Source organism: Sorex araneus, chromosome 1, assembly GCF_027595985.1.
Source record: "Sorex araneus isolate mSorAra2 chromosome 1, mSorAra2.pri, whole genome shotgun sequence".
NCBI lineage: Eukaryota > Metazoa > Chordata > Mammalia > Eulipotyphla > Soricidae > Sorex > Sorex araneus.
Genome location: NC_073302.1, coordinates 7,370,729 through 7,396,006, shown reverse-complemented (window position 1 = coordinate 7,396,006; position 25,278 = coordinate 7,370,729). Strand labels below are relative to the sequence as shown.

Genomic DNA, 25,278 nt, shown 5'->3' with positions numbered 1-25,278 from the left:
TGTATCTCTTATAGAGGGGTAGTAATTCCTATGTGCTTTATGTAACTCACAATTTTAACTTTTACAATGCATACGTATTACCTAAACCTACTCAAATCTTACTTAATACAGGTAAAACATAAAACGTGGTTCTTAAATACCTAAGATGCAAAACTTTTTCTTTATTAAGTAAATTTTGGCCTACCCGAAAAATCTTGTGCATCCTCATGGTGGCTGAACAAAAGATAAATCTTGTGAGAAGCAAGCGAAGAAATTCATCCCCAAAAAACTGGAGAAATGCCTGATCTGCAAAGAGGAGAAAAGTGACAGTGAAAGGATGTTTACATGGGAAAACCTTTTCGAAGGGGAAGAAAAATTTGGGGAAACCTTTTTAACTTTCCTGCTGGGGATAAACACCTTAAAAATTTCAAACAATTTAAACAGATTTAAACCTGAATGTCACAGTCTGTTAAGTGTTCAGTGAAATTAGCAGGGTACCTATTGAACGGGAATGGGTCAGTAGCTGGGCAATATCACGGTTGATTTTTCGAAGATAGTCTTGGCACTTTTCCCATAGACCTCTACGCATGCTTGACAATCCAGAGACAAATAGGAAGGCCATTAGCGGATTGTTCAAAAAGAGAGTGAAGAGGCTGCCTCGTTGAGACTGATCTGTAATAACAAATGTGTTTATGTAGAGAGAGACAACATTTTTACACAAGAGATATATTTGAAGAACACTTTAACATAACAGTAATATATAAAATCAAAGATATGTTGTTAATCATAATTCAACAAAGAAGATTCTACGTGGAACTTTAAAACCATATCCCAGATACAATAGTTGCTGGTGAACAAACTCTGGAGTCAAATTTTAGAGTCAACTTCCAAGAAGATAAAAAGATATTTCCTTGTTTTTTTTTTTTTTTTGGGGGGGGGGGTCTCACAGCAGTCCAGGGGCCATAAGGGATATACCAGTCAGTGCTCCGGATGTCCTGAGTCTGGGAATTGAACCCAGGGCTGGGTGCACTCCAGGCATTAAGAACTACTCCTTGGCCCTGAACATCCTTCTGTTGGGGACAGGGGAGACACTATACCCAGCCTATGCTCAGGGCTCACATCTGGCTCTGCACTTAGGGCTCACTCCTGGCAAGCTTGGGGTACCATTTGGGGAGTGTGGGGATCAAATCTGGTGTGCTACATGCAAAGCAAACAGCCTGCCACTGTACTATCGCTCCAGGAACCCCTGAACATCTTTCTTCATCTTTTCCCCTCTCACAACACAAATTTCCTCTGCACTTGACAAGTTGTGGATTATAGATAGTTCTTGATAGATTTCTTTTCATTTTCCTTTGTTGGCTGTTTCTGTTCTGCCTCTCCTTTAAATATCACTATATTCTCTGGCTCTACACATTACTGATTTCACCTAGTCCCATCGTATTAGTTATGCTGATTACCAATTCACCATCTGTAGCTTAGACCGACTTCCTTATGTCCAGAAGTACACTACTCTGTGGTAGGACTGGGGACCGTCACTGGTCCACACATGCTGTGAACTCTACAATATACATGAGATTTTATAGTTTTGCAATAAAAAAGACATATTGCTAACACTAACCTTTCACATTTCTACTTGTTTAAATGTGGAGCTAAAACACTAAAATTACTCTTGTGACTGCAATTAAATTATTTTATAGGAAAAAATTGCTTTAGATTAATATTCAACCTCACTCTCAAATGTCAAAAACTGAAAAAAAAAAAAGTCCCTCACCCCTTTTTAAAAATCAAACTGCTTCTTATCCAACACTGTAATTTCTATCGGCACCGAAGTTGGGGACCCTGAAGTGCATCTCTGCCTCTCCCTGAGCGTCCACTGTCCGTCCACGGCTCTGAGGGTGTGGTATCTCTTGAAGCCAGCTTCCTGGCCACCACCATTTCCTTGTTTTCATTAACATTCTTTTCCATGTCATTTCTCATGGAAAGCCCTTCCGTGTATGCCCTTCCTTGATTCTCCTCTGTCATGAAGTCCCGTGATAGCACTTTACTATACTCCATTTAATCTCTTGACAAATCTTACATGCTTCTCATAATTCAGCCACATAATCTCAACATTACTTTAGTTTCTTTAAATGTTCCATAAACTCTTACCACAGTGCTTATAGACTAGTCCTTTGTGCAAATACTCTCGTTCACCCATTTCCCATTTCCATCTCATTCGACGTCTTTCAAGTCCATCTCCATCCCTTTACCCCCTTCTCCGCGTAAGTGCTAGTTAGGAGTTCCTGTGCGTGTTCCCTGGGCTGCTTCCTTTCAGAGTCTCAGCTAGTCACTTCTGGCTGTCTATACCTTCTACTAAATAACCGGTTATGTGAGAAACTCAACCGTTTTTGTCAGGTCAAAGGATTACCTCCAGCACTTAGAAGAACATGATATACATATACAGAACAAATGTTTGTTGAGTGAATGAAGTAACTGTTGGTGAAAGAGAGAACTACAGGCTTTAGATAGCAAAACTTAATGGAACCTAATCTGACCTACTAAACACTAGAGTTATCTGCTACTTTTGTGTCCAGAGAAAACTTAATAAAGGTATAAGAAGCCTGAGTGTTCAAGAGGCCTTGAATCCCAAAATATTAAAGATATGTATTACAAAATAAGGGAATGTTAATAACAATAATGGTGACAGCACATATTGCTTACTAAATGTCCAGCGTTATTTAGTGAGGTAGATATTATTAATATCTCCATTCAATAAAGAAACTGAAACACAGAATAGCAAAGTAACTTCCCAAGACATGTAGCTAGTAAATGGCTGAGTTAGGGTTTAAATTCTGTCCATTTCTTTATTTTATTTTTTTGGCTTTTAGGGCTAAACCTGGAGGTGCTCAGGGTTTACTCCTGACTCTGTGCTCAGAGATCACATTTGGTGGTGCTCAGGAGCCCACAGAAGGTCCTGGGGATCGAACCCAAGATGGCAAGTGCCCTATCCACTGTCCTATCGCTCTGGCCCCTAGTTTCCCTGCAACCTGCATTTTACCCTCTACACAAAAAAGTCTTCCAGAGCAAAATAATCTTGACATTAACCCATTAGGCCACACAATTTAAATGAAGTTCTTCATAGAGAAATGGATGGCAAAAGTGCTCTCGGGTAACTGGAAGGGGTTACACTTCTCCAGAAATGAAAAGAAACAGGTATCAGAGTCCTCAAAGCAGGAGAATTTTACCGTTGTTTGAAGGTAAGTTCTATCCCTTTAGTAATTTGACTTTGGGTACAATAGCTTAATAATTTCGTATGCTTTGCTCTGTGAAATAGCAGAACTTACCTTAAAACAACGGTGAAAAGTCTCCAGCTTCTCTCAGGCATTCAAATGCTGACCATCACTTCCTGTGTCAAACTATGTCAGCAGACAGGACTTCTGGCTGGGAAGTAGCAGTAAAAAGCCCTCTCCCACAGAGTCATCAGCTCTAGTCACAGTTGGGAGATAGTGAGACAGGGACGGTTGGTTTAGTAGTTTACCCAGCTCAAGGACTGGGGCTTAGAATACATTGTCTGTGTTGTTTCTGTGTTGTTCCTCAAGGACAAATTAGTAGGGACAAAAGTCAGTTCTCAGCCACCAAAGAAAGGCAAAATAATGACCTATTCTCTGGCAGACCGAGAAGAGAGTCTTTTATTTTAAAAATTATAACAAGGTAAAAAGGGAATAAAAGAAATCCTTGAAGTCGTGCCTAGCAGTTTATCCTCACCCATAGGCATAAAAGCTGAGAAGTTATCAAGATCAGTATGCTTAGGGTCTTAAAAGATTCCTACAGTATGGAGCCAGAGATACAGGATGATGACAAACACACCAAAACTAACACCTGGAAACAAATTTTATTCACAAATCTGGAGTTCCCCAAGAAACCAAATTCACCCTTTCCTCTGGGATAATTTATCATTCCTATTTGGATGAACTCAAAGCCTGATGGTAGCACCATTAAGGGAGCCTCTTGTTGATGAGACTTCCAGGTAAATCTCAGATCGACACCTGCCGCATTAAACACTACGGATCCATAAGCGACCGTTACAGGTGGGGAGACAAAGAGCAGGATTGTTAAAAATGTAGACAGTGTTTAATTGCCACTTATGGACTTAACAGGCAATGACAGAACATACCTTGCAAAGCTTTCGGATATGCTGTAGGAGAAAGCAAGCAGACTAGAGGCTGTCCAAATAAGTTTGTGAAATTCTGCAATATACAAGAATCAGAAATATTGTTCATTAAAGATTTGACCAAAGATGCTTCTGTAGTAATTAAAACAAACAAACAAACAAACATATCAGTAGTGCCTGGATTGGGTCTTGTGCTCATACGCAGATGCAGAAGCATCAACAGCTGAAGATACTGCCATTCGTATTTCCTTACCACTCATGATAAGTTTTCTTAAAACAAGTTTTTTAAGTGGACAGTTGGTTTTAGAAATCAAGGCACACACAGGGCTGCAGTGTTGCAGGGAGAGGTCATCTAGCTGTCAGCCATGAGGCCACTCTGGCAACACATGCCAGGACTTAGAAGAGCAGAATTTCAAAGGCCCGTGGATCTGGCCCTAGGCCCAGGGGCCCTAAAATCTGACTAACTGGTATGGACAGTCATGAATCTTTCCTCACACAGGAAGATGTATAAAACCCAAATGTTAATGTGTTTATCCTTGCTCTAAAGGCGAATCAACTTGGTGCGTAAAATCATGAGTGGTCTTGTAATGCCACAAGAAAAATGAAACGCAGAAGAGATCATCTGAAAAATCAAGAGAAAAAAATGACCTTTAGAAGAACCCACTATTCCTGAAAGATAAAAATGAAGACTTGAGCAGAGGGAGAGAGAGCAAAAGTTCTTAACAAGGTGCCACTTCCTCAGAGACCATTATACTCATTCACAAATCTTTAAACTGAGGGCCTGAGCCAATGCAGCCTTACTGCCCCCTTTAAAGGCAAAAGAAAATTACTCAATTGTCTCACACAAATTCTACCTTTTCTAGGTGAACATGAAGAAGAGTGCCAGGTTGCACTCTAAGTTACTACTGCCCCCCTGAAATATTACAGTGCCCCCCAGGGAGGAAGTATCACCCACTCTGGAACACAATGACATAAACTAACTTCAATTAAAAAGGTCACATTGGGGCTGGAGAGATAGCACAGCGGGTAGGGCGTTTGCCTTGCACGCGGCCGACCCGGGTTCAAATCCCAGCATCCCATATGGTCCCCTGAGCACGCCAGGGGTAATTCCTGAGTGCAGAGCCAGGAGTAACCCCTGTGCATCGCCAGGTGTGACCCAAAAAGCAAAAAAAAAAAAAAAAAAAAAAAAGGTCACATTTTGGGACTGGAGTGATAGCACAGCGGGGAGGGCGTCTGCCTTGCACGTGGCTGACCCAGGTTCGATTCCCTGCATCCCATATGATCCCCTGAGCACCGCCAGAAGTAATTCCTGAGTGCATGAGCCAGCAGTAAACCCTGAGCATCGCTGGATGTGACTCAAAAAGAAAAATGAAAGTCACATTTTTCCCCTCCCCCTTGAAATGAAAACAAATATTGTTTTATTTATAGTTTTTTGGGTCACACCAGTGGTACTGAGACTGCCTCCTGCCTGAGTCTGCACTCAGAGACTATTCCTGGCAGTGCGAGGGGCTGGTACGGGGTGCCAGTGCTGCCAGGCAAGTACTCTGCCCACTCTACCACCTTTCTGGCTCCCTGGAAACAGATGTTCTCAAATTCATATAGAAAAAAAATATCGTACATACTCTGGGAAAGAAGGGAAGTCAAGTTCATCAAATAAGTTTATTTTTCTAGTGGGGGTGTTGGAGCCACCCCAGCAGTGCTCAGGGGTTACTCCTGGCTCTGTGCTCGGGTGACTGCTGGCAGTTGTGGGAGCCATGCGTGCTGCTGGGGAATAGCTGGGCTTGGCTGCACTGCAAGGCAGGCACCTTAACCACGCCACAGTCCCTCTGGTCCCAGATAAGCTACCTCAAGGGCTTAGTGATAAAAACTGAAGACCAATAAACTTGAACAAAGCTACGGAATCATCCCCCCAAACAGTTCAAATAGGTGAGGAAAACTGAAAGGCGCTCACACCATATACAGAGCAAGTTCCAAAATAAATCAGAGTTAAATGCAAACAATCAGCAAGAAAATATAATCAGAGTTCCTCTTATAACCTAGAAGATCTTCCTACCCATTATGATTAACTAAGATTAATAAGGAGAGAAGGAAGGAAGGAAGGAAAGGAAGAGGGAAGGAGGGAAAGAGGGAAGGAAGGAGGGAGGGAAGGAAGGAGGGCAGGAGGGAGGGAAGGAAGGAGGGAGGTTGGGGAAGGGAGGAGGGAAGGAGGGAGAGGAGGAGGGAGGGAGGGAGGGAAGGAGGGAAGGAGGGAGGGAGGGAGGGAGGGAGGGAAGGAGGGAGGGAGGGAGGGAGGAAGGAAGTCTGGCTTCCTGTGATCAATACGGAAGGAATAAGCCAAATGAACCTTAAGGATCTTCCTCCGAGCAGACTCAGGTAGCTACACCTGAGGCAGAGCCCACCTGCTACAAATGGCAGCTGCTGGGTCCTTTCCCCTCACACCCTGGCGCTGGGGCTGAGCTAAACTAGATATTGCTATTACTTATATCACAGAATTTCTTCTTTCGTAGCATCCCCTGCTGGCCAACCTCTCTCTTCTGATGTGTGTTTAGGACTTCTGCGTAGAAAGGGGTAACGGGCCTCCCCGCTGTCCTGCAGGAGGCCTCGTACAGGCTGGCCCTTGGGCTGGTTCCGGAGGCAGAGTTGGGGCGGGTTTTCCCCAGGAGCAGAGGAGAGGGGCTCCCAGCTCACAGACGATGCCAACAAGGCTTCTGCTGAACACGTGCTCCCGCCTCTGTCCCCCGAGAGAGTACGGCATTTTGGAATGTGCCATGTAGAAGATGTCTCCGGGACTAGACCCCAGTCCTGGGCCCCGAGTTCTTACCGAGCTTCCCTAGAGGATGTCCCCGCCGCCCCAGGTCTTCTCCGCCCTGGCCTGAATGCAGGGGATGGGCTCGTGGAAGGCTGCCCCTGCCTTGCTGTCTCGCGGCCTGACACTTTTCAGTAGCGAGTATGGTTCTATGCTGAGAACTGAGTCCTCCCCGACTGTCACCCGAATCTGGCAGGGCTGGGTGGGGAAGGGTGACCTTGGGGATCTCCGACAAATATTTAGTAATGACACTTTTTATCAGAGTATACTTTAAATTCTAGGCCTGAAGGGCCAGAGAGATAGTGCAGGGCTTAAGGCACCTGCCTTGCAAACAGTGGACCTGCGTCCAATCCCCAGCACCATGCATGGTCCCCAGAGCCTGTCAGGAGTGATCCTGAGCACAGAGCCAGGAGCAGTTCCCGAGCAATGTTGGGTATGGCCCAAAAATGGGTACCAAGTCTCTATGCTTTACAAAATACCAGTGAGATAAATTCAGTGTTTCTTGAGCCAGAAAGAGTGCAGCAGGTAAGGAGCTTGCTTCGCATGCGGCAGACTCCAGTTCGAATCCTGGTACCCCCAGCCCTGCCCGCAGCGATCCCTGAGCACAGAACCAAGAGTAAGTCTGAAGCATTGCCAAGTGTGGGTCAAATCTCCCTTGCACAAAAAACAAACAAAAATCCACTTTTTCCTTGTATCAACTGATACAATACACAATATTATCTGATTTTCAAATATTTAACATGATTCAGATCAACCCTTTTGATTATTCCATCACTAGATATGTTTACTTGTATTTTTCTTTAGAGCTTTCATTTGCATGTGCTTTTCACCACGGTTCTTGTTTTTTACTGAGTGACTGAGTACTTCCCGGTGACTGTCCGAGGATTCTTAGATTCTGACCCGCAATTGTATCAATCCTCTAAGGTAAGTATTGCTACCTCTTCCTACAGAGAATGTACAAGAGGCTCAGAAATAAATGAGACCATGCTTAAAGAACATAAAAATGTGACTTAAATTGAGTAGGGGGACCATTTCCTCCGGAACGGTGTATTCCATTCTTTGTGTGTGTGTGTGTGTGTGTGTGTGTGTGTGTGTGTGTGTGTGTATTCCATTCTAAACACTTAAAAATACTTATGAGTAACCTAGGAAATTTAGAGTCTTATGGGGAAAAGTAAGACAACCCTGAAAATCTTCCTTTATTTCAATTCCGGTGTCTAGGCCTTCCAGATTTCCAACGCTTAGGATCATTTGAATTTCCAATAGGAAATTATGTAACTGAGACTTGAAAACATACAGTCATTATAAAACACACAGCATGCTTTTTCAAAAGATCTCTTTTTTGCCAGATACTTGCCTTGCTCGTGGCCAGCCCAGAGGCAGTCCCAGGTTCCCCCATATGACCCCCAAACACCACCAGGGTTCGCCTCTCAGTGTCCCCGTCCTCCGCCCCCCGCCATCAATAAGAAAAGATTTATTTTCTTTCAGAAGTGTTCAGTAGCCACGGGCGGGGCTCTATTCTGGGCGCGAGGGACAGAGTGCCAAGAGAGCGCGGAAACACGACACAACAGCCACCGGCACCCTGGAGCTGCTTTAGAAGCAGGTGCATGTGGCAGGTAGAGACCCAAAATAAAGACGTTATGCAACATCTTGGCAGGTGACAAGGGCTACATATGGAAACACAGTGCAGGGGACAGTCGACAGCACAGACTTTCAGATCACACCGCGCTGAAATCCCGGCCAAGCCACACTCGAGCTGCGTGTGGAACCGAAGGCGAAGGACTTAGGTGTTCTGTGTTCTGTGCCCGCTTTTCTCCTCTGTAACATGGAGATACAACGGGTTGCGGCAGAATTAAGCACGCTAATATCTGTACGTGCATGGAGCGGTACCACGGCGATGTGTAAAAATTAACTCCTGCAAATCAAGGAAAAATTAAGCAAAAAAGGGTAGAGAGAAAAAAGAGTGGTGGGAAGACAAGTCTTTTGAAAGAAGGCGAGGGAGGAGCTAACCAAAGCCTCGAAGAACGCTGTGGGTATCTCTGCAGGAGGGTTCAGACCATGAAGGCCCTAAGCAGAAACCCACCAGGTGGGGGTGAGGACCAGCGTGCAGGCCAGGACACACGGCTGGGACTCTAAGCAGAGCCGGGGAGATGCTCCGTGACACAGTGACAGGATCTGACACACAGGTTGGGGAGCACAGGCACGAACAGGGCAGCTGACCTGGAAGTGACTGAGACCATCTGACACAGCTGATGGACTAGGGGGTGGAGTGGGGGGAGCTGAGTAGGTGAGAGGCTCCAAACATCAACCGGAGTCAAAGGATTTCCGGAAAGAGGCCGAGTGAGGGCAGGGAGTGGACTGTGAGACCAAGAACTGAGGGGCCGCTAGAGCAATGGGCTGAGTGCAGCCTTGCCAGCAGGAGGCCTGAATTTGACCACATGGTCCCCTGAACACCACGGGGGTAACCCACCACTCCCTATAGAATGGGAATAGCCCCTGAACGCAACCAGTGTGACTCGGAACAAAAACAATATGTAAAGAGCAACTATACAAGTACAACCTTCATGGTGTGATCTGGTGAAAGCTACGGGTGGAAGAGGGTGGACCCCTCTGTGTGCGGCAAGTTCGGGTGGAGCGATGATGACACAGAGGATAAGCATCTGCCTTGCACGCAGCTGACCCAACTCAATCCCCAGCACCACAGACGGTCCCCTAGGCATGGCCAGGAGTGATCCCTGAGAACAGAGCCAGGAGCCAACCCTGAGCAGTGCTAGCTGTGACCTAAACTTCAGCTCCACCCAAAATAAGCAGGGAGGAAAGATGAGAGGGGAAGGTAGGAAGGAAGGAAGAAAGGAAGGAAGGGAGGGAGGGAGGGAGGGAGGGAGGGAGGGAGGGAGGGACTTGTCAAATGAAAGAGCAAATGGATTATAAGCGAGAATAGCAAAAACACAGAAAATGGGCAGGAGAGAGCACAATGACAGGGTGTTTGCCTCGAATGTAGCCACCCAGGTTCAATCCCTGGCACATATATGGTCCCTCCGCCCCCTGTGCAGAGTCAGGAGTAAGACCTGAGCACGGCCGGATGTGCCCCGCTCCCCAGTCTAGGAACACAGAGAACAAAGGAGAAGCCAGGAGCTGTGAGGCCCCGCTGTGTAAGCCATCCGAACTGCAGGGAGGGCCAAGCGAAAGGGGGCTGGCACACATACCTCGCATGCACAGTGTTCCATCCTACAGGGTCTCCATCTGGGCGTGACCCTGTTCGTCCCACTAGTGCTGGGTAGAACAGACAGTCCCAGAGGAGGTGACTGGAGTACAGCCAACTACTGAGGAAAATCTGGTGGAGAATTTTCAAGCCATAATGAACAACTGCAACATACCAATTCAATAAATGCACCAAATCCCAATTGGTTACATAGAAAGAAACAAAGCCTACAGATATCACATGTGCGTCATAAAAATCAAGAGATGGTCTTTCCAAGCAGCGAGGAAGAAATGGAACCAGTTAGGCTGACTGGCAGAAGAGCCCTTCCACAGCCTTTATGAAGGCGACAGCTTTAACAGAGTGCAGCGGTCTGTGGCCGGCCAGCCGTCAAATACTTTGGGGATGAGACTATTTAGATAAATATGTCTGTTCTGACAAATGTGTAAGTCATGTTCACTGGCAGGGGTCCAGTTCTGTCATAAATATTTAAATACTCAAGGGATTTTCTTCTCCCAAGGAAAAGAAAGCAGAACTAAAGCTAGGTTTGCCCAGAATGACTGAGGGAATTTCTTTAACTCTCTGTAGTATTATTGCATTCAGATAAGGCCACTTGGACTTCCCTATTTCCAAAAGGAAATTTGAGAGTCAAAAGTTATAGGGTGGGGGGGAGATGGGATTGGGGAGGGTGGGAGGGACACTGGGTTTACGGGTGGTGGAGAATGGGCACTGGTGAAGGGATGGGTTCCCAAACTTTGTATGAGGGAAGTATAAGCACAAAAGTGTATAAATCTGTAACTGTACCCTCACGGTGATTCTCTAATTAAAAATAAATAAATTAAAAAAAAAAGTTATAGGCCATTCAGAACTCTCCATGACATTGAAGCTAAAAGCATCTTTAAGGATGAAATAGCACCGACCATGCAAGTGGAAGCAAATATAAACAATTGGGACTACATCAAACTAAGAAGCTTCTGCATTTCAAAAGAATAGTGACCAAAAGACAGAAAGAGCCCACAGAATAGGAAAGTGTATTTACCCAATACCCATCTGATAAGGGATTAATATCCAGGATATACAAGACACAAGTAGAATTGTATAAGAAAAAAAAAAAAACTTCAACCCCATTCAAAAATGGGGAGAAGAAATGAACAGAAGTTTCCTCAAAAAAGAAATACAAATGAACAAAAGGCACATGAAAAAATGCTCCACATCCCTAGTCATCAGGGAGATGCAAATCAAAGCAACAATGAGATATCATCTCACACCACAGAGACTGGCACACATTCAAAAGAACAAAAGCAACCAGTGCTGGCGTGAATGTGGGGAAAAAGGGACACTCTTTCACTGTTGGTGGGAATGCTGACTGATTCAGCCTTCCTGGAAAACAATATCGACAGTCTTTCAAAAACTAGAAATTGACCTTCCATATGACCCTGCAATACCACTTGTGGGAATATATCCCGAGGATGCAAAAAAGCACAGTAGAAATTACATCTGTACCTATATGTTCATTGTAGCACTGTTCACAAAAGCTATAATCTGGAAATAACCCAAGTGCCCTAGAACAGGTGACTGGTTAAAGAAACATTGGTACATCTACACAATGGCACAATGGAATACTATGCAGCTGTTAGGAGGGATGAAGTAATGAAATTTGCTTATAAATCGATAGACATGGAGAGTATCAAGCTAAGTAAAATGAATCAGAAAAAGAGGGACAGACACAGAAAGACTGCACTCATTTGTAGAGTATAAAATAACATAACATGAGACCTACACCCAAGTACAGTAGATACAAGGGCCAGAAAGATTGTTCCAAGGTTTGGAAGCCTGCCTCATGAGCAGAGGGGAGAAGGCAGATGGAATAGAGAGGGGATCACTAAGAAAATGATGGCTGGAGGAACCAGTTGGGATGGGAGATGCATGCCGAAAGTAGATAATGGACCAAACATGATGACCTCTCAGTGTCTGTGTTGCAAGCCGTAAGGCCCCAAAGTAGAGAGAACGTATGGGGAATATTGTCTGCCATGGAGGTAGGGGGAGGGAGGGAAAGGGGGGTATACCGGGAATATTAGTGGTGGGGAATATGCACTGGTGGAGGGATGGGTGTTTGATCATTATGAATTGTAACTCAAACATGAAAGGTTGTACCTATCTCACGGTGATTCAATAAAATAAAAAAAAAATTATACGCTATGTTTGTTACACAGATTTTGGCACTTCAATCGCTCTCCTCTGAAACGAGGCTCAGACTAGCATGTTAAACTCCTCTTTTGCTAAGTGTAGAAGAACTGAAAAAGCTCTATCCAGGAATACCCAAACTAACGGCCCAGCCAGACTGCCACACTGAACAGCTCCTGATCTGTAACCTCAGAGGTTGCAATCATTCTGCTAGCCTCACCTGTTTGTTTTGTTTTCAGGTCAGACCTGGTGATGCTCGGGGTTTATTCCTAGCTCTGCACTCAAAGATCATTCCCGGTATTGCTCAGGGAAGCATACGTGGTGCTGTCCAGGGAAAAAGGGGAGGGAACGAAAAGGGTCCAGTAAACTGTGGTACAAGGATAACACTACCACGGGGTGGGTAGGGGCGGGGAGGGGGGGCTTGAGGGGGAATATGGTAACACTGTACCTCTAAAACATACCAACATTTATGCTGTTGTCAACCAAGATTAACTCAATAAAAAAAAACTGTTTCAAAAAAGAAAATGGACAATTTAAAAGAATTTACCAAGTATCATAGTTAAAGCTAAACCCAGGGGGCTGACCCTCTGCCTGTGGCTGAAATCACGGGGCCTAGTCCTGACAGGAGGCAGAGGCCCTGCCTCTTGCTAGCTCCCGGAGCCCTCCACACCTGGCCTGCACCAGATAAACTGTCCCACACCGCAGCTCCTAAGGCAGCTAAAATAGAAAGACTAGACTTAATCCCTCAGCCACCTCACCCTGCCAGGGGGTGTTTAAGTCCAAACACTCACCGCCACCCAGCGCAGCGGAAAACCAATAGGGAAAATGCATAGAATCTCACCAAGCTCAATGAGTGAAAACAACATCATGAGGATATAAACACCACCAGTAATTCCACACCAGTAGATCCTTAGACAATGTCTTTAGTGACACCATAATGAGGACGGACAAGTTCAAGGAAACAATAGTACAGGTACTCAGCAAAGCACAAGAGCTGAAGTTAAAACTACTACTATCAGAAATGACAGAAACGAAGATATTGGTAGGGGATATAAAAAACTCAACAGAAGCTCTGAACAGCAGGGTAACAGCGGCTGAGCAAAACATTGAGGAGCTTCAAGATGAGAATGATGAAACCACAAGGAAGACGCAGAAGGCGGAAAATGGCCTAAAAAGAAATGAACAAAATGGCACACTAGAGAACTAGGAGATGAGTTCAAGAGGAATACAGAATCCTCCGAGCCCCTGAAGAATAGAAAGGCAAATGTGACAAAGAAATAATAACTAAATAAACTATAAGAACTTCCCAGAGTTCATGATTACAGGCACTAAGATCGAAGAGGTCCAAAGGGTCTCTGCAAAAATAGACTCACGAAAACTCCAAGGTACCATGTACTCAAAATGACAAAATTCCAAAGATAGAAACAGAATACCGAAAGCAGCAAGAACAAAAAGGAACTTATATGCAAAGGAAAGCCCCTAAGATGTACAGCAGATGTATCAAATGAAACTGTGAGCCAGAGAGTATGGAAGGACATAGTACAAAAGCTCAACGATAAAACAACTCACCAAGAATATTCTATCCATCTAGACTCAGATTTAAAGACATGATACAGAGCTTCATAGACAAGCAACAGTTTAAGGAATCCAGTGCCTCGAAACCAGTCTTGTAAGAAGTATTAAAAGAGCTTCTCTAAATGATAAGACAAACGTCCCACCATGTGGCACTGACTATGGCTCTCACAAACGGTGCTAGAGTTGTCTACTAGATTAAGAAAGGTATGTCTAGTGCTAGCTTGCTGAAGATTCTAGGTGCATATGCTGCCTGAGCCCATGTGCTGCTTGTGCCCACATACCTGACCACATATGGCGCCTGAGCATATGTGGCGACTGCATCTCTCCTCTTGAGATGTGTACTTTCAAGCCTCCCTATCTAATACTGGGCTCGTGTAGGGGCTCCCTCTGCCTTGGGAGAAGCTGGGTTCTCTCTTCAGCATGTTCACTCTCTTACTTTCTCTCCCTCTTTCCCCTTCCTAAAAACCTCTAAATAAAATCTGTTTTACTCCCCTCCCCAGCAAAAAAGAAAAAAGAATTCTATACATTTTCAATAATCAGGGCCGGAGCGATAGCACAGCGGGTAGGGCGTTTGCCTTGCACACGGCCGACCGGGTTCAATCCCCGGCATCCCATATGGTCCCCCGAGCACTGCCAGAAGTAATTCCTGAGTGAAGAGCCAGGAGTAACCCCTGAGCGTCGCTGGGTGTGACCCAAAAAGCAAAAAAAAAAAAAGAAAAAAAAGAATTAACATCTTATTTATATTGGTGAAAATCACTTAGCAATCATCAATCATTGCAAGTTGATTGATTTCCCTTATGATAAATCCATTTGCTATTCCTTTATGTTTTATTGGAACAATAAAGATGATATAAGTGTTATAGGGCAGGCCTGGGGGTGGAGGGAGGGAGACTGGAACACTGACTGCCTGAAGCAACTCTATTGTGAGCAACTTTGTAAATCACAGCATCTTAGTAAGGATTAAAAAAAAAAAAAAGGGAAAAAAAAGTCAACCCAGAGGGCTGGACAGAGAGTGTAGTGGGCAGGGTGATTGCCTTGAATGCAGCTGACCCAGGTTGATCCCCGGCACCCCACAGGGTCCTCCAAGCACCACCAGGACTGATCTCTGAGCACAGAGCTAGGAGTAAACCCTGAACACTGCCCGGGATGAAAGGGTAGAGATCCCCAGGATGGAGGCTGGAAAACCACAACACCGAACAAAGGCATACACCGAACCAAACCAAGAAATTTCTAATCACTCCCCCAAATCTAACGTTAAAAAATGGGTAATACAGAGAGGATCTGAAGCTCTTGAAATTCAGAATTTAAAAGTGTAGGTAGACATAGAAATTAGAAGCACTGAAATTATATGTGGGGTTACTTTACAGCTCCCTTGTCCACCAGACATTTGTCCCTCTCCTGAAAAATCCCTATGATATTTGCTTCTCCCTCTATATAAACAAATGCCCACAACAAAAGACAGATTTAATTGGCAGATCTGAGTTCCTAGCATACTTCTGAACATTTTGCTCAATATGAAATATTCCAACATAGGACTTGTAAGATTTTTTTTCATTTTCCTGCAAGATAACAGTTTAAATCCCAATATCCAACTGTAAGGTGTTTTACCACTGGCATTGTTTATGCAATCACTGAGAAGCATTGCTTCAATCGCCAAAGCTAAAGCAAAGGATTTTCAAGTTAAGATCCCCACTACTCTTTTCAGCATCCAGAGCCATCTGTGTTCATCATCATTATCATCACAAATTTAAAAAAAAAAAAAGTCAAGCGCATCCGAAGCAATCAGTGTTGAGAGGCAGTGACATCACTCTACCACACGACCAAAATTTGACTTAAACTACAGTGGCTCAGTGTGCAGGAGGGGAGAGATCAGTAAACCAGAAAATAAAATTTGCCTAGATAAATCTACCTCTAGAAAAAGGAAGTTATTCTGAGTTATATAACAAAAATAAACCTCCCACCAGAGATCTTGGAAATCTTGAATTTTTTTTCCTGCAGGAGGATTTATTATTTTCCACTGAGTGTCCAGTCATGCGTTTTCTTCTCGTGTCTATTCATAGCACCAGATCCTGACTAGCATGCACAACCTCAAAAGAAAAGAAAGACTAAATACGAACTGTGTAAAATTAATTGAAATAAAGCAAAAGCAAAAGGCACATATTAGACTGGTTACCGGGGGGTGGGGCCGGTGTGTCTCACACTCACTAGAGCTCCCGGGACTCACCTTGTAAGCGACGCTGTTGGATGAGTCCACAATGATAAACAGGGGCTTCCTTGTGAAAGGGTAGAGATCCCCAGGATGGAGGCTGGAAAACCATAACACCACAATGAGAACTTACACAGCAAACACCATAGAAATCTTTGTCTGGATTACGACCACACCTGACAGTGCTCAAGAACTACTCCTGACTTGGTGCCCAGGGGACTATGTGGAGCCAGAGACTGAACCCGAGCTTCCAGAGAGACACGTCAACCCGGAGGGCTCTCTCGGCTCTAAGCAATTTTAACCTTCATGAAGTGACAGCCTGCATGTGAGGCCCCAAGTTCAATGACCACCAAGCACCCTGGGTAGGTATCTACTCAAAAAGAGAAATCTCATCCTTTAGTCACCTTTACAGCATGGCACTGAGGAAAACAAGTAATAATTTAGCAAGAGACAAAACTTTTATATTTATTGGGAGAGAACATGGCAATGTACTTGGAATAATAAATTCATAGACAATTATTATTCAAAAATATTCAAGTTCAACAGTAATCAACCAAACATAGAATGAAAATCTCAGAAGCCAGCATTGAGGAATTTGCTTACTATCTGAAAGTTCCTTCTTCCTTTTTTTGGGGGGTGGGGTGGGGTGGTAGTTACGGGTCATACTGGGCAATGTTGGGTATACTCTTAGGTTGGAGTTCAGGGACCCACGTGGTGCCAGAAATCCAGTATGCAAAGCATGCAATTCCAGCCCTCTGAGCTACCGCCTGGTTCTACAAGTCCCTTTGATTTTTTTTTCCTTTTTGTGTCACACCTGGCAATGCACAGGCGTTATTCCTGGCTCTGCACTCAGGAATCACCCCTGGTGATGCTCGGGAGACCATATGGGATGCTGGGACTCAAACACGGGTCGGCTGTGCAAGGCAAATGCCCTACCCACTGTGCTATTGCTCCAGCCCCTCTAAAAGTCCCTCTGTAAAACTATCTTTGGAGGTATACAGTGGGTAATGCCTTGCATGCGGCCGACCCAGGTTCAATCCCTAACCCCTCATATAGTCAGTCCTCCAAGCAATGCCAGAAGTGATTCCTAAGTGCAGATCCAGGAGTAAGCCCCGAGCATCACTGGGTATCATGCCAAAACTAAAAAAACAAAACCAAAAAACATGTTTGGGGGTCAGGATGTGGTAAAGTTCATACTTTGCATGCACGAGGCCCTGATATTCGGGGGGTAAGAACATGTAAAACAAAAGAAGGTTTTTATTTCAGTGAGTTTCAAAATCTGTATTTTAATGATTTTAATCTTTCGAATTAGAGGAACTGGGGAATAACTCCCGGTTGTGTATTCTTATTTTTGCTAGACATTTGTATCATAATCACTGGGGAAAACAGAGTAACTGGCTCAGAAAAAAAAAAATCTGCACTTGAGTCAAAGGCTAAAGTTTGTAACAAACATTTGAGAGTCACTGCTTAGGAATGCCACAATTTTGGTTTGCATGGACTTCTCCCATGGTTTAGTGGATAATGTACTAAATACATTACCAATAGTGTAAATGCAAATATAAATAAACAAAATGATGTGTCAATGAGCAGCATCAAACTGCATTATATTTCAAATGCAAGTTTTTCTAATATTAATTATTTATAAATAAGGTCAATGATAACACCAATTTATGACTTGGGGAACAGCTAGCAACTATAATTGTAATCTGAAGAATCTCCCTTTCTACCCTCACTTCCCCATTCTATGCAAAGTACTATCAGGAATGCAGTTACAAACAAGTACAGTAACCTTTATAACCATGTTGCTTTCAGCTAGAGCAATTCCGGTAAATAATGGTCAAGCAATGAATGTGCTATTGTAGAAAAATAAATTGTGTTTGTGGATGTAGCTCAATGGCAGAGTGCATCCCTTACATGTATGAGGCCCTGCGTCTTATCCCTGGCACTACCCCACATCAGCAAATGTAATCCCAGGCACCATAACAAGCATGATCCCAGCATTGAAAGGAACAAATAAACAGAACAAACTTTCACGAATAGAATCCTATTTAAAATCACTGACTCATGAGATTAAAAAGATAGCAAGAAGGTATGCCTTGCATGTGGCTGACCCGGGTTCAATCCCCAGCATTCCATATGATCCCCCAAGCACTGCTAAGAGGAATTCCTGAGTGCAGAGCCAGGAGTAATCCCTGAGCACTGCTAGGTGTTGCCTCTCCATCCCCACCCCCCCGCAAAAAAAAGAAAAAACTCAATTAGGGCCAGAGATACAGTATAGAAGGCTGTTGCCTTAACTGACCCATACTTGATTCCTAGCCTCACATAGGGTCTCCTGAGCATGTCCAGGCATGATCCTTGAGTACAGAGCTAGGAATAAGTCCTAAGCATCACTTGGTGTAAACCCAAACTAATAATAAAATTAAGTAAGTCAATTATTCATGTTCATTTGTGCTATATCAAACTAGTAGAACCTTTTACTAAAATACTATATTCATGTTACCACCGAGCATCCCCAGTGTGGCTCCCAAACAAAACAAAAACAAAACAAGAAGAAAAAGATTGAACATAAAAATCAGCTAGACTAGTGAGACCCTGAAATAGTTTGAAACTTAAATAACTGTTATTAATAGTGGTGTGAAAAAATGTTTCTAATTCTAAAAATACAGCCACCGTTTTTGTTAGTCTCTTATGAGACAGCTAAAGCTTTAAGCTGCGGGACACCCAGAATACATACCAGTGCATTTCCTTGTGGGACTGATTTCGTTTGTGGATAGCATCTCCATTTATAATATCCCGGTTACTATTAGTTAGTACCCCTCCAAAATCATACGGACCTATAAAACCAAAAAGGAAGAATCCTAGACTTCAATTGGAGAGTGACACTGAACTGCTGTTCAAATACCCAAGCACCGTGAGATTCTCTCATGGCTACAAATGCAAGTGCAAAATATTTTAATTACTTAAAAAATTAACATTTGAATTCAACGCACTCTTTAAATGATTTCAGTATGTTGCCTGTTTCAACATTTAAAAAAATCATTTAATTATTGGTTAGTTCTTCAAGCAGAGTACCAAGAGAAACAAAACAAGCATCACCGTATCCCGTTGTTCTCGAGTAAGAAGGGCGAGACACTGGCCTGTGGCGCGCGCAGGACGCACACGCCTTGCACCGGGAGGCCCTGAGTCCCATCCCCAGCACCACCGGAGTGGGCACGGGATGGGATTTTAGAACGTTCAAAGCTCGACATTAAGAGCAAAACTGAATTCCAGGTTTTTGCAGAATTAAGAAAGTTTAGAATAAAAACCTTAATACTTTAAAAAACACAATATTTAGTGAATTGCTAGTTGTAAGTTAGAGGGACTTGTTTTAATAGAACTTGAAAAATCAAGTTGGCAATTTTTTCAAACTTTTTTTGCTTTATTTATTTATTTATTTTTGGCCACACAAAGCAGCATTCAGAGCTTACTCCCGGCTCTGCACTCTGGGGTTATTACTCCAGGCAGGCCCGGCAGACCATATGGGATGCTGGGGATTGAACTCAGGCTGGCCATGTTCAAGTCAAATGCCCTACCCGCTGTACTCCCCATTCCTAAAATTTTATTTTTAATGCCAATTTTAAGTCTGCAAACATTTCATTACTGTGACTATTATACCAATCTCTATACTCCTTTTCCACTGGTCATATCATTTAGCCGAACTCTTGCTCAAATGAAACACCAACTATGAAATGTTCAGCATAATCTCTCATTCAATTATAAAACAAGAGTTCAATGTGTAGGCTGAGGCTCAGAAAATCTGATTTTATAGTATATGCTATAAAACAGAGAAAAAGCCATAAGTAAAATGATTAAGTTTCTTTTAAAAAATGAATATAGTTCATGATTTCACCTCACTTATAATGCTGAGTTATGTTCCATCCCTTTAAAGAATCACAACAGTGAAAAAAGTCTTTGAGACTTGTTTTGTTTTGCTTTGATTTTATATAGTTTCAGAGGATCTGTAGATCATGCAGGGAAGATGGCAGGGACATGCACTGTATAAAGGAATGCAAATTTCAACAAACAGATGAAGAGGAAATGTGAAGAATAAAATTTTTTGCCCTCAGATAAAATTAACTGTATCTGACGTCTCATCTGCTCTGACCAATTCCACATATTCTGGACAGTTTTCAGTTTTTATTCTGAAATGGCATCCCAGTATTCTACAAGCTGGATCCAGAAGAACCAAATGACAGAAAACGAAACCATGACAAGGACTTGAACTTTCACAGTTACAAAAGTGCACTGATTTCTACAAAGACCTTTAGCCGCTCGAAGCCACTGACCAGACTCCCTAATGTGTTATAAAGGCTTAGAAAGAGTCAATGAGGTAAAGTGATTGGCCTTGGCTATTCAATTGTCCTTTGCAAATCTGATCGTGAGGCATGTATTTGAGATGTGGGTTTGCTGATGATTTACAGACTTCGGCCTACAATATCTCAGCAAACAAAACAGACTGGGTTGTCTGCAAGATTTATTCAATTTTGGCCAATTTGGCAAGTGGACCAGGCTTCAAATTTGGAAGCTTCCCTAGAAAGCTTGAGACGGTCTGTGGGCTGCGGGCCATCGTCTTGTAGAAAATAAAGAGAATTCAAGCCCCGCTCACAACAGGGAGCATTCCTTTATTGTACCTTCACTATCAGAACGACCTGTGGGGAAAACGCCAGTGGCTGACAGGTAAATCAGAAGCACGCTATTGGCAGGCAGCTCCTGAAATTAAAGAACACAAATACAACACAACAAAGAAAGGAAACAGCAGTTTTATTTAAAGGTGGGGATATCTGAATGCAGGGGGGGTGGGGAGAGGGGAATCGGAACCTGGTTTAAGATACTATTTGTCTTTTCCAAGGAAAGCTATGCTATTATTGCCAATGACCTGAAGATATGTGAAGATATGACATTCCCCGCTTCTGAAACCTGATCACTGCAAAACTTGAAAGGGAAAATAAAGTTTCTGAGTACAGGTGTTAGAGATCACGCCAAGGACGCCACTCATGGTCACCCCTGGGACAAAATCCCTATTAACAGATTTTGCTGATGACCAAAACGCTTCTGAGAGCTGCATGAATATAGAATGTGCCTAAGGAATGCCCCCCCTTTCCCCCCCGCCCAGCCCCTCCATGATGTAGCTCTGAATAGACTCACACTCCTAGTGCAGTTTAGGAATAAAAACCTGCACAAGAGAGTAACAGTTTGTCAAAACTTTCATTAGTTAATGATAAGGAACAGGATAGGCAATCTCTATTTCAAAAATAGCTACGATGACATGGGGAGTGGGGCTAAAAAAAAAAAAAAGAGCTATGATTAGGCCATTCTAAAGGCCATTTTTGCTTTCTGTGTTTTATCTAAACTCTTTTTTTTTTTTTTTTTTTTTTTTGCTCTTTGGGTCACACCCAGCGATGCTCAGGGGTTACTCCTGGCTTTGCACTCAGGAATTACTCCTGGCGGTGCTTGGGGGACCATATGGGATGCCGGGGATCGAACCCGGGTCGGCCGCATGCAAGGCAAACGCCCTACCCGCTGTGCTATCGCTCCGGCCCCTGTGTTTTATCTAAACTCTTGACTCAGCTATTCAAAGAGAAGCACGGCTCTCGGGCTCTGTCAGGACACACATGCCCGCACAGTACCAAGTCTCACATCACATGTACCTTAAAAGAGGCTGCTAAGAATGTGTATAACTGGCTGAAGGTTGGTTTGTAGAGCAGATACTTGTGAGGGTTTTCTCGTCTTGTAGGCTTGTCGGCAGATTCCTACATGTAAACACAGAAGACATTATACATACAAACTGTATTTGACAGATGAAGTATCAATACCTTTTAGATTTTTTTATTTTTTGGTAATAGAAATATTTTATTATTTATTTAATAGGTAGAAAATAGTGCTTCTGAGTAGGTATTATATATTATACAGATATATACACATATGTATGTGTGTGTATATATTATATGTATTTTTTCTTCAGAAAATCTTTTGCTTTTTCTTGTTGAATTTCCAAGTATCTGAGTTCCCCCCCATTTCTGTTTGTAGTTAGTCTCCTTCCTCATGGCATCGTGATCTGAAAGAATACTTGATATGATTTCTATCCGCTTGATGTTATGGAAATGTCTTGTGATTCAGAATGTGTCTCACAATTTTTATTTATTTATTTTGGGGCCACACCTGACTGTGCTCAGGGCTTATTCCTAGTTTTGCTCCCAGTATCATACCTGCCGGGGCTTCAGGAACCATATGGGGAACCCAGGTTGGCAGTGCTCAAGGCAAGCACCCTGTCCATGTACTATCTCTCTAGTCCCTATTTTCTAATTTTTATTTTAAATTCTTCTAGGGTTGTGGGGAGAGAAGGCCACACCTGGCTCAGTCCTTACTCCTAGCTGTCAGCACCTATTTTTACTATCTTCTTCATCTAATAGCCTTCTTTCTTATTCAGTGTCACAATTATTATGCTTATGTCTCCTGTGCACATAAAAACATAAAAAGGAATCTTTTTTTTTTCTTTTTGGGTCACACCCAACGATGCACAGGGGTTACTCCTGGTTCTACACTCAGTAATTACTCCTGGCGGTGCTCAGGGGTCCATATGGGATGCTGGGATTCAAACCCGGGGCCGGCCGTGTGCAAGGCAAACGCTCTACCCGCTGTGCTATCGCTCCAACCCCTAAAGAGGAATCTTTACACATACTTGGAACTTTGGTTTTGTTTTGGGGCCAACACCAGGCAGTGCTCAGGAACCACTCCTGGAGGTGCTCAGGTGACCATATGGGGTACCAGGAGTTAAACCTGGGTTGGCCACATGCCAGGCAAGTGCCCTACTGGCTGTACTGTCTGTCCCCCAAGTTTTTTGGGGTTTATTTTTGTTTTTTTTCTTTTTGGGTCACACCCAGTAATGCACAGGGGTTACTCCTGGCTCTGCACTCAGGAATTACCCCTGGCGGTGCTCAGGGGACCATATGGGATGCTGGGAATCGAACCCGGGTTGGCCGGGTGCAAGGCAAACGTCCTACCCGCTGTGCTATCACTCCAGCCCCTGGCCCCAAATATTCACAGTATATTTTCTCCCTTTCTCATTCTCATTCTCTCTCTCTCTCAAATATTCACAGTACATTTTCTCCCTCTCTCATTCTCATTCTCTCTCTCAAATATTCACAGTACATTTTCTCCCTCTCTCATTCTCTCTCTCTCATTCTCCCTATCTCAAATATTCTCATTCTCTCTCACTTCACAGTACATTTTCTCTCTCTCTCTCTCTCTCATTCTCTCTCCCTCTCTCAAATATTCACAGTACATTTTTTCCTTTTCTCTCTCTCTCTCTCTCTGCACACCTGGCAATTACTTCTGCTCTGCACTCAGGGATCACTCCTGGCAGTGCCTGTGGGGTACTGGGGATTGAAGTTGCAGCCGGGTCAATGGATGCAAAGCAAGCACTGTGCCCATGGTATCTCTCCATATTTGGAACACTTGTTGGATAAGCAGCATTCCATGAGAAGGGGAAGGAGAAAGTGTTACCAAAATTGCAAATGTAGGGAGTCCATCACCTGCATCCCTGGCTTATTCATCTGGGAAGCTAAATTCATTGGCTCCCTTTCCAGGGCTTGTAACATCCGGAACATGTCTACAGTTAGTTCACTGAACTTCACCTGCAAGGAAACAAACCTGACCGTTAATGTAGCAGGCTGGAAATTTTCACCCAGTATCATCATCACTGCGTATATAATACTTTACTATGAAAGATGTCAAGACTGGAAGATTTCTGTAACACCCATGTGTTTATTCTAAATCCTGTAACATCAACATTTTTCTATAGCTGCTTTATCATTCATCCATTCATTCATTCATCCATCCATCCTTCTTCTTTTTGCTTTTTGGGTTATGCTCAGGGGTTACTCCTGGCTTTGAACTCAGGAATTACTCCTGGTGGTGCTCAGGGAACCATATGGGATGCCAGGGATCGAGCCCGGGTTGGCCACATGAAAGGCAAACACCCTACCTGCTGGACCATCACTCAGGCCCCCATCCTTTCATTTATTTATTTATTTATTTATTTATGGTCACACCCAGCGATGCACAGGGGTTACTCCTGGCTCATGCACTCAGGAATCGCTCCTGGCGGTGCTCGGTGGACCATATGGGATGCTGGGAATCGAACCCGGGCTAGCTGCGTGCAAGCTCCCCGCTGTGCTATAATCCAGCACCCATCCATTCTTCTCTAGATCCATCAATTCCCACTGTAACTGCAAGGGGTCTTTTACGCAATGCAATACTTGCTGCCCCAAGCCAGAGAGTTAGAAGCTCAGGCCTAGCAACGAGAAACTTCTCTGGCACAAGAGTACTGGGGGCCACCAGACCTGTGACCTGTGACGCGGGAGGCACACCCGGCGGGGGTCAGACTCGGGGCCTCGTGCCTGCTGGGATGTGCTCCAGCCATCTTCGCTATCTTAATGTGATCACAGAGCCTTCAGGTTTCACACATACACCACCAGTTACCGCTACACAAGGGAATCAGAAAAGGCCTTCAGGCCCACACTTCAGAAGATAATGAAATGAAACCTCTGAGGGCTGAGTCTACAACTCAACAGCTCAAAACCAAAAGGAGAAGAGTGATATTTTAAGACCAAAATAGAAAAATTCACTGCAAGTAGATCTGAAATTTTTAAAAAAAAATAATGAAAAAAACACAAAAAACAGGACTGAAGCAACAGCACAGTGGGTAGGGTGTTTGCCTTGCACTTTGCTAACCTGGGTTTGATTCCCTCTCAGAGAGCCCGGCAAGCTACCAAGAGTATCCCGCCCACACAGCAGAGCCTGGCAAGCATCCCGGGGCATATTAGATATGCCAAAAACAGTAACAAGTCTCACAATGGAGACGTTACTGGTGCCCGCTCGAGCAAATCGATGAACAACTGGACAAGAGTGCGACAGTGCGACAGTAATGAAAAAAGCACACATATAGCTCATGGTTGAGGACATGCTCTGCATTTGTGAGATCCTCAGCACCTCAGAAGAAAAATGCAAGAAAGGAAGGAAAAAAAAGAAAAGTACTAAACACAGAAATCAAATAATGGCAAATGCAAACACAAAATACAAGAAATACTTAAGAGAAAGAATTCAGATGAGAGCAATATTTTCTTTTCTTTTTTGCTTTTTAT

The 25,278-nt window shown here is 43.7% G+C and overlaps 1 protein-coding gene across 2 annotated transcripts in view; it reads right to left on the bottom strand.

The window, feature by feature from the left end:
• SCAI (suppressor of cancer cell invasion) overlaps positions 1-25,278 on the bottom strand; it is a 148,060-nt gene that overhangs the window by 12,640 nt on the left and 110,142 nt on the right. For both annotated transcript variants that reach the window (XM_055130261.1, XM_055130266.1), the window contains 8 exons: positions 23,668-23,769; positions 21,784-21,885; positions 20,767-20,845; positions 18,831-18,930; positions 16,115-16,196; positions 4,133-4,205; positions 478-651; positions 185-285 (listed from right to left, as the gene is read on the bottom strand). In XM_055130261.1, the coding sequence (XP_054986236.1) occupies positions 185-285; positions 478-651; positions 4,133-4,205; positions 16,115-16,196; positions 18,831-18,930; positions 20,767-20,845; positions 21,784-21,885; positions 23,668-23,769 (813 nt within the window). The remainder of the gene's footprint in view (positions 1-184; positions 286-477; positions 652-4,132; positions 4,206-16,114; positions 16,197-18,830; positions 18,931-20,766; positions 20,846-21,783; positions 21,886-23,667; positions 23,770-25,278) is intronic.